Source organism: Dromaius novaehollandiae, chromosome 13, assembly GCF_036370855.1.
Source record: "Dromaius novaehollandiae isolate bDroNov1 chromosome 13, bDroNov1.hap1, whole genome shotgun sequence".
Classification (NCBI taxonomy): domain Eukaryota; kingdom Metazoa; phylum Chordata; class Aves; order Casuariiformes; family Dromaiidae; genus Dromaius; species Dromaius novaehollandiae.
The window spans coordinates 2,812,243-2,821,821 of record NC_088110.1 but is presented as its reverse complement, the minus strand read 5'-3'; the positions used below and the strand labels follow the sequence as shown (position 1 = coordinate 2,821,821).

The 9,579-nt window shown below is 55.9% G+C and overlaps 1 protein-coding gene across 1 annotated transcript; it reads right to left on the bottom strand.

The window, feature by feature from the left end:
- Nucleotides 1-299: 299 nt before the first annotated feature.
- On the bottom strand, nt 300-8,376 carry MLKL (mixed lineage kinase domain like pseudokinase). The gene is made up of 10 exons (XM_026107359.2): nt 7,817-8,376; nt 7,480-7,587; nt 6,796-6,970; nt 6,345-6,442; nt 5,608-5,743; nt 4,890-4,974; nt 3,763-3,914; nt 3,490-3,539; nt 2,829-2,969; nt 300-537 (listed from the first exon to the last, which is right to left on the bottom strand). The coding sequence occupies exons 1-10, from the start codon at nt 8,271-8,273 to the stop codon at nt 485-487; spliced, it is 1,455 nt and encodes a 484-aa protein (XP_025963144.1). The 5' UTR covers nt 8,274-8,376; the 3' UTR covers nt 300-484.
- Nucleotides 8,377-9,579: the final 1,203 nt, after the last annotated feature.

Below are 9,579 nucleotides of genomic sequence, written 5' to 3'. Positions count from 1 at the left end.
CGGCCTGGTGAGCCCCGAGTGGGGACACGGGCCGCGGCGGCTTTCACGGCCCCTCACGAGCATCTCTCGAATATTAAAGACAAGGAATAAACCCCCCTGCGTCCGGTCACGCTCATGGCGGCAGCCTTCCGAACGCCTGTCCCCCTTCCCGCCCTCGGTGGGGGGCCACCAAAGAGGCTTCCTTGGCTGAGCCGCTGCACGAGCCGCTGCACGCCGAGCTGGAGGGAGCGAGCTGCAGAGCGCTCACCAGCCGTCTCCGCGGTGAAATCAAGAGGCAAACTAGCAGGCACAGCTACTTGAGACTTGCAAGTCTTGACATATAAATACATATAAAGGTGTACTGAACACTCAATGTCTGCAACCGGAGAAAGAGGGAGAAGCTTCACGCTTCGGGCCTACAGGAGGAAGGCACATCGTTTCTCTTGGCTCACTTTTGAAGCTGCTTGGCTGGTTCCTTTTGGTCACTTGAGCCTGTCTTTTGCAGTTAGCTTCCTTGGTTTCTGCTTCTCTTGAGGTCAGCCAGCAAGTCCACAATTTCTGCAAAACACAAGGATGGTGTGAATCGAAACAGAGTATTCACTGTAGGCATTTTCTCCCCTGATGAGATAGATTTTCCTCACTGATGACTAGCACATCAAAGCACTCTGCACCAGCCTGACTGCCTCCTGGCACCCGTGCGACTGTGCGGTTCCTTGCAGGTGTGACTGCCCTGAACGGAGAGGCACAGCTCAAAGAGAAGCAGACGCAGACATGGAGAGATGCCTGGAAAGAATTGAGAAGACTTCCTTCAGCTCAGCACTGTGCAGGCACAGTTGAACTGAGTGCATGGTGTAGGACCAGGGTACTGAAGCCACAATGCATCTTCTGTATAACTTTGCTGGAGCCAATAAAACTAAAGATTTTCAGTGTTTCCTAGCAGTAGCTCTCAGAGCGGGTGATTCCCCAAGGCAGGGTTTCCTAACAAAACTGCTGTCCAGACACTGAGATGCAGAGAGCACAGCAAGAGCTGGGGGGTTTCTTACCCAAACTCTCCAAATCTCTTGTATAGATATCGACCCAGTAGGTTGGGGTGGGAGTGACTGAAGGAGCTTTCTCCCCCTGGAGAGATGACGGACGGAGGAAAAGGTTCTATGAGTCACCTGTGCCTTCAAGCACAACAGAAAGGTTTCTTTATCTTTTTCTGCTGCTGCTTTTAAGTCATGATTGAGATCAATTATTTATCTGATGCAAACATAGGCCAGCTTCAAAGGCAGTGAAATCATCCCCAAGGCAGAACAATTCCTGAGAATGCAATTTATTGCTCAAAGCCCAAGGCAGGAAATGTTCCTGTCCTGTGCTGTGGCTGCTCCTCCAGTTTACAGGAGCTGCAGGATTTGAGCAGGGATTAACCCACAGCTCCGGCTCCCAGCCCAGTGCTTGTCTGACAGACTACTTACTCTTACATGATGCCTAATGAATAGCCTAGTGATTATTTTTATGGCATAGATAAATGTTAACTGGGTGAACCATCATACTATCTACAGGGGAAAGAGACTTTAATTACTAGGGGACATATTTTAAGCTAGGGACTTAGCTTAAAAAGGTAGGACAAGGAGTGATGGCCAAAAGATAAACCCGGTCAAATTCAAATAGAAAGTAGAAAGGGGCAAATTAACCACTGAAGCAACTAATTGAGAGACAGAATGGATTTGTCATTCCTTGAAAGCTCATGACAGACATGACAGGACAGCCCTTTAAAAGGATCCTGCCGAGGGAATTCTTGGATCTGACCTTCTGTGCTATTGGGAGCAGAGGATCAGGGATCACAGTGTTTTTTTCCTGGATTTAAAATCTAGATTATGCTTAGTAATAATTTTTCCTTTGGCCAAAATTGGAGGGCCCCAGTCTTCTGAGGGTCAGGCCTCACTTGACAAGTGTTCTGCCCCTGGGATATCAAGGACTGGGTTTATCACTAAATACCACTGCTGGTGTGAACAACGAAATCTTTCAGCCTCAGGCACCTGCCTGCAAGTGGTCTCCTACGCTGCAGGGCTGCCATCGGCTTAGGAAATCTGTTAAACAGGGAGGAGTTGGAGTGCTGCTGGCACTGAGCAAGCATGGGAAGGGCATCTGTGGAGACACCTATGCAAAATGTCTGCATGAAAACAGAGGCTGGAAAGCCTGGGATTTAGGCTAGCCCTAAAACCATATGTGCTTCCACTCAACAAATCAATGAAGGCTGCAGCACCCTGGGTAATAGGGCAAGTTCAAAAAAAACCCTTCCACACTGGGTGCCCTAGTGCTCTCAGGGGCCACAGCACTGAATTAGCTGCCGCCGCTGTTCCTCCATTCCCTCCCAACTGGGTCTTGCCTGGGAAACGGGCTGCAGACAGGACAGCAGACGGAGCTGTGAAGAGAGGCATGCTCTTGCTGAGCAGACAGAGGGTCAGGCAGGCAGCATGGCCAGGCAGGAGGGTTATCTGCACAGGGCTGTCGGCCCTGTGTCACACACCAGTGGGACAGGAGAGGAGGAATGCCCATTTAAATGCATTGCTGACCTTGGCGGCCTGAGGCCACGAGGAAGCTGGGCTTGGCCATCTGTTGAAAAGAAGACAAATCTGGGCATTTGTCTTCCCGACAAGAGACACACACACACACACACACACATCAAGGGGGCAAAGCTCAGGTAATGCTGCTCTTGAGCAGACATCCACCTGCGGCAGCAGAAGGCATGGGTCCCTTCAGTGTGGCGAGCGGATGTCCAGGACAGCCCAGCACTGTGGAGATGTGGTAGCATGGGGCTGGAAGAAGGAGCAGACAGGGAGAGGAGCCCATGCAGAAACACTTACGCTCAGCAGAAGGGCGCTGGGAAGGGTCAAAGGCCCGGCACTGGTCAATGATTTTCCTCAGGTCTTCGGGACAATCTTCCCCAACAGGCTCCCGGTAATGGTGTTCGCAGATTTTCTCCTTGATCTCTTGGGGAGTGCAGCCTAAACCGACACACACACACACACACGCAAACAGGGATGTCAGGACAGCGTGGCAGTGCTGGGCAGGGAAGCCAGTGCAAGGCCACTTCGAGAGTCTTCCCACAGCTCCTCTGCAGCACAGAGGAGCCAGCAGAGAAACTGCCCAAACTGTGTCTGCAATGAACCCCTCTTCCCTGCCATAACACCGCTGGGCTCCAGTGAAGCACAAGATGTGATTATGCTTCAGCGCACAGGAACATCAAAGAGAGACAGAATTACTTGCAGCCTTGCGGTTTAAGCATGTGCTGAAATGCTCTGCTGTGCTGGAGCTGGAGTCCCAGGAACAGCCATGTTTAAGGGCTGTTGTGCTGCAGGTTGGGCAGACCAGGCAGGTTGGGCAGACCAGGCATCCTGGGCACCACCATCGGGACCCACACACCTCCGCGTGCTCCGGGACAGAGGGGGGAGTATCTGACCCCGGCCAGCGTCCTAGCTGGGCCCTGCCACTTTAGCACAGGGGAACCAGATGCTTCTGTCTCACCTTCAAACGGGATTTTGGAGGTGGCAATCTCCCACAGCACGATCCCGAAGCTGAAACAAGAGAAGCAAGAATTTGTCAGCAATGACCCTGCTGCCTTGTCCTGCCTCCTGCCTTCTCCCGGAGGGGACTGCTGGGCCATGCCAGCCTCAGACAGCTGCATGATAGATACGTGTCTGAATACGGCCTCCTTCCACAGCTTGCCAGCTGCTCTGCCAGACACCTAGCTGCTTATGGCCACCTCTCCTGGGAGAGGGCTGGCTAGGACAGACCTACCTGTATATTTCATAGGGCCTCTTATAGGGGTAGTAGATGTCTTTCATGTTCTCAGGGGCAACGTAAGCCAATGTAGAGACTCTGTTCCAGTTCTTCTTCTTGACTCTCCTCTTGATGGACAACTCTGTTTCACACAGTTCAAATCCTGAGAGCTGATTGGGAGGATGAGAAAGGGAGAAGCGGGATAAACTCCAGGTTGGACACGGTTCTTAGCTTGAGCTTTCTGGCCTGACTTCCTTTGGGTTATGTTATGTGGTGGATCTTCCCTTTCCCCTTGCCGAGAAGAGCAGGCTTCCTGTGCGGGACATGCTGCAGAGCTGGCTGCTCTCTGGAGCCACCGGCAGCAGGCTGTAGGGATGCTTTCCCGGAGCACGGCTCCAGGAGCTGCCCTGCTTTTGCGGCACACAGCCACGGCCAGAGAGCACTGTGTGGTTTCGGTGTCTGTGTGCAGCTGCTCCCCGTGAACCTGGGTACAAACTTGATCGCCAGGGACACGGCCCTCTTGCAGTTTTGCAAGGACAGCTGACAGGGAGATGTTTGCACTCAGGTCAGCCCTTAGGGGCACATATATTCATGATCAGCAGCTAAATGTGACCTCTTCATCTTTCTACTCTGCACCTAGGGCAAGTGGCCTGAACCAGACACCTGGTAAAAATACAAGTTAGTTTTAATTGTCATTAACTGCCCTGATTTTCAGAAGAGCTGCAGGACCCCTGGCAGCGTCTATAATACAACACCCAGTGCAGAAACCTGTGGCATGACTGGGGACTGACCTGAACTGGAGAAAATGGAGCGAGGTGCCTTGGGCAGCAAGGACTGGCCTGCAGCCATGCGCACTGCGGGGCACACAACTCTTTCTGTGAGCTAAACCTGAGCTGGCGGTGGGGCATTCACCTCCCCTAGCTTCATCTCACCCCAGCAGATGGTTCAGAAACACTCCCTGTGCTCTGCAAGTGGTAAGATAGAGCCAAATGATGAATTGAGATGTAAGTGTCTAAGGTGACAGGGGAGATGAAGCTCCCCCAGTTGTTACTCTGGATTAAGACAATTCTCTTTTGAGTTGGTGGGAGAAGACATCCATAAAAACATGCAAAACTACCCAAAGCTTCTCAGAGCATGGTCCTTACCTTCACGCAGTAATCTCCAGCCACCAAGAACTTGCTACTGTTAATGCATCCGTGCAGTCTGGACTTCTTTTCTGTCTGGTGCAACCTGCGGCCAGCCAGAGGCAAGAGCAATAAGCACTGGTAACAGTCCCGTCTCCATCTCCGGGCTCCCTCCTCCCGCACAGGAGAGCCACAGGGAAGAACCGAGACGCACCCCGAGAAGCCAGCGGCACTGCGTCTGCCTTGGTGCAACGGCCCTGTCAAGCTGAGCTTCCCAGCAGCCCTGCAAGAGCTGCCGCATGCAGAATAACAAGCAGCAGAGGTTTGCGGAGGCCAAGCAGGGCACTGTGGGGCTCTACGGTCAGCAATGGCAGTCAGGCTGGTTTAGTGCCCATTTGGGGAACTGCCAGTTCTTCGGTTGTTTGGGGAACTGCTGTTTTGTAGGAGCTCCTCAAAGCTGCCTGATGGTACTGAGCAGGAGAGAGAAGAGGAGGTTTCTTCCTTCCAGGGCTTTCCAGGCTTCAAGGCAGACATACGGGCCAATGACCCTGGGGAGATGGGCGCTGCCATATCCCAACCCACCTCCGACCCTGCCAGCAGCCACCTTTCCAAATGTCCTAGGCCTGGCGGGTGGGAGAAATGGAGTCTAACTGCCCACGCTGCTGGCTTACAGGTGTCAGGGATCCAAGCAGGGCTTGCGGACTGAAGCGGACTTGCTCGCCCGCAGGCAGGAGCTCACCGGTAAAGGCCCCTCGCGGCTCCCAGGGCCATCCGAAGGCGCCTCTCCCAGGAGAGCTGCTGTTGCTTGGTGAGCACCTCGCGCAGCGTCCCGTGCTCGCAGTACTCCATGACGATGGAGAAGCAGGGGCTCCGATCTGTCCCAAAGAGACGCCCGTTGGTGGTGGTGTCCACGGAGAAGCTGGCCCAGGACTAGCCAGTGCAGTGGTGGCTTCGGGATCTGTGCCACCCAGGGCAAGCCAGCACTTCCCGGGCTCCACTTGGCACAGCAGAACTGGCCATGTGTGTTTGATTATTATTTTTTTTTTTTTGGCCAAGATGTATTTCCAGGTTATGTATGAAATAACCAGCAGTGTCCCAGATGCTTAGTGCAAAAGAGTGAGCGTTGCCCTTGGTGAAAGGCATCATGAAAATTATTGGTGGGATGGGTATGAAACCATCAGTACACTGGGCTCTGGTTCTGCTGCCATCGTGCTCTGCTCCCTGGGCTAAGACTAGGCCGTATGGGTTTTTTTTGTATTTTTGTGCCTTACAGCAGTGCAGGGCGATGGCACAGACCTGCCCCATCTCTGCAAGGGTGCGGGAGACACTATACTCCTGGGGGAGAAGGGGGAGCAAGTCCCCGAGCATCCCTGTGCCACCTCTCAGGAGGGACCAGGCTGCCACAAGCTGTCCGCCACCAACCAGCGTCAGGGACAGACGGGGCACGAAAGGGCAAAATTAGGGCTACATCCTTACCTTGCTCTTCAATGCAGATGCCATACATGCGCAGGATGTTTGGAGACTCAAACTTCTTCAGGGTTTGAACCTCCTTCTCAAAAATGTCCCTCACCTTCCTGCAGAAAGTTGCAGCACAGTGAGGGCCTCGGAGCAAGACGCGATGTCGCACCTGTTCGGCAGCCTGGCTGGCACCCCGATGCCTGAGGGAACTGTGTCCTGCCCGAATGCCCCCATCCCAGCAAGCCAAGGCCTCCCCGCAAGGAGATACCTCCTCCACGGCACGTGCACCTCTCTCCCCTCTGGACCACAGCTCTATCCTAGGAAAAGCAGCACCATCTCCCCACTGACCTCCGCCAGTGGCACCCAAAGCTGCAGTGGCAGTGGCAGGGCAGCCGTCCCCCATCCCGGACACCCCCGGCTGCCCAGCTCCACTCCCGCGCAGCGGGACGGCCTGCCTCGGCCAACTCACACAGGGTCGGTGGTGAGCGGCCTCTTGAACGTTTTGATGGCGACGGGGTACTTGAGATACTCTCCCTCGTAGAGGTCGTAGCTGTCGGTGTCCTGCAGGTGCCGGCGGAAGGTGAGGTGCTCCCGCTGAATCTCGGTGATGTCCTCTCTTTTATCCACGTCGACTTTCTTCAAGCCTGCTCCCCGCAAGGGAACAAGGGGCAGGTTAGGCAGTGCTCAGGACAGGTGACAGCTCAGGCCGGGCAGAGAGGACGTTTTCTTACACACGCATTTAATCTTTTTGATGGGGGAAAGTGTTCAGTGGTGCTGATGTGGTCAGCCCAGACCTCTTCCCTAAGGAGAAAGGCCTGGGACACAGGGCTCCGGGACAGATCTCCGCCCAGTTTATGGCCCCAGCACCATCTTTTCTGATGCGCTTAAAGACAGAGGACCATTGCCCTTTTCCCCTCTCTGCACATGCCCCGGGCAGCCGAAATAACCTGCTGGCTCATCGTTCGCCAGCCGGGAGGAAGCATTTTGCTCTAAGAAGGCTTTTTCTGCTCCCCTTTTGCAATGGCAGCAATTGAGCAAGCCAGGAGCCCGGCCGCGCCGCTGTACCCAGGAACGGCCGAGCCGCTGGCCGGCCCTGAGCGCGGCGGCAACGCAGGAGGTGGGAGGACGCGCGAGAGGCACGCCGCCGACTTACACTCCATCATGCGCACGACTTTATTCAGCTCGCTTTGCATCCAGTCTACCTTGCTCTCCACACATTGCCTATCGAGGCAGATCTCTGTGTCCTCGGGGTTTTCAGTACCTGGGGAAAGAAAGGCAGAGAAACGGATGTGAGATCGACATGCAGGATGGCTGCTGTTAATTCTTCCAGCAGTTTGAAGTGCAGCTCTGCTCAGACAACCAGCCCTTCGGCTCTCCTTGGCCGTTGCCTCAGCACAAGGCCAAGGCTGAGCAGCGGCTGGGGAGGGACACCAATCTCCAGTCGGTCTCTGCTCTCTCAGGAAAAAGACATTTGTGGAAGGCACACTTACTCGCAATCACTTCGTCCAAGAAAGCCCTGTCGTTCCTCAGGTCCTCGGCGTCCTGCCAGCGGCAGGTCTTTGCCTGGAAGGCCTCCAGGAAAGCCTGTTTCTGCTCCGCCTGCAGCAGAAGCGAGAGCCCTTGGGCGATATCCTCCAGGCTCTCGTTCACCCAGACAAACTCTTCGCCGCTGCTGCGGGCTCGCAGGAACTTCTGGATCCAGCTCGCCTGGCTGTACTTCGTCACCAGCCTCTGGGCCTCCCCCAGCGTCCGCAGCAGCTTCTTCAGCAGTTCCTCTTCGTGCTGGGAGATGTGCATCCCTGGCTGAGCCCTGAGGACCTTCACGGGCTCCAGCAAGATGTGGATGCGCTCCACCAGGCGCTGGCACTGGTGCGTGCAGCACTTCACTTGCTCGAACTGGGCGTAGAGGCTCTGGGCTATGGAGAAGACCCTTTCCACGATGTCCATGTCTGCATGCGAAGGGGCCGCTGGCCAGCAGCGTCTGGCAGGGGTGAAACTCAGCACCGCGTGGAGATCACCGGGATACCGAGCTGCAGGCTCTTCCGCACCGTGGTCCCTAGGAACAGCCTTAACGTGGCGTGCAGCCCTCCCAGGCTCCTCTCGCCCCTTGCAGCTCCTACGCTACCTTTGCAATGTCTCCGCGCAGCACCCTGCCCTGCAGAGCGCTTGCTTGTTTTGTATGATTTAATTCAGTGTTAAAAACACCCCGGTAGCTCACGTAGAGACAAGGGAGGTTGGCGATAGCATGAGGAGCGTTGCCCCAAGGCAGCGTTCCCCGGCTCTGCCTGCAGAGCCCATCTCAAATGCAAAGGTTGTCTCCAGTGACGTTTCTCTCTTGGCGCCCACCTTATCAGTGCCGTCACGCATTCGCAGCCCCAGCACACCTAATCCTTCGTGGTTTCTCCCCATAACATTGGGCTGGATTCACACGCAGCATCCCCCGCTTCGGATTTTAAATCACATTCTCTCTGCGCGTTCCTGCGGCCGCTTTCCCTTCCCCTCCGGCTCCCTCCGACGCCTGCCCCGAGGAAAAGGCTCGCTCCCCGCCGAGACGCAGCACCCGAGCTTACCTGGCCCTGCTTCGCTCGCCTCCGTCTCGGCGCCCGCCGCGCACTGCAGAGGAAACGCGGGGCGAACGCGAGTTTATAGGGCGCTTTCCCAAGCCTCGCTTCCTGCGGGCAGCGGAAGGGGCATTGTGCAAGCCCGCGCGGCTTCTCACGCTGCCCTCCGCTGCTGGCCCGCTCCCCGCGGCTGCTTCCGTTTTCCAGGAAAGCCGCTGTCGGAGGCAGGGGGCACCCATGGGAGCCCCGTCGGTTTTGACGTAGGGGAAGAAGGACTTGCACAGGGGAGGCGCGGCAAAGACCCGGGGGAGAAGGGGCTGGGGGATGCTGCACTGCCAGTGCCGGCTTGATGGGGGACGGCGCTTGCTAGAGGATGGAGCCCACCGGTATTTCGGTCCCCAGGGCATCCTCCTTTCGCTGTCCCACCGGCCACGATGAGGCCGTCCCGGGGCACCACCACGCACTTGTGCCAGCTCTGCACCCTAGGCCACAGGCAATGGAAACAGGCCCTACACAAGGGCTGGAGACCTCCAGGACCTTCTGCTCCCTCCTGTCCCTGCTGTGACCTCTCTGCTGTCACTAGCCCTGGGACAGCTCAGCATCAAATTAAGTGATGAAATGGGGTGCCGATCACAGCTCCCAGGGCTCTGCGCGCCGGAAGCAGTGGCTGGCCGCTGCCCGGAGCACAGGAA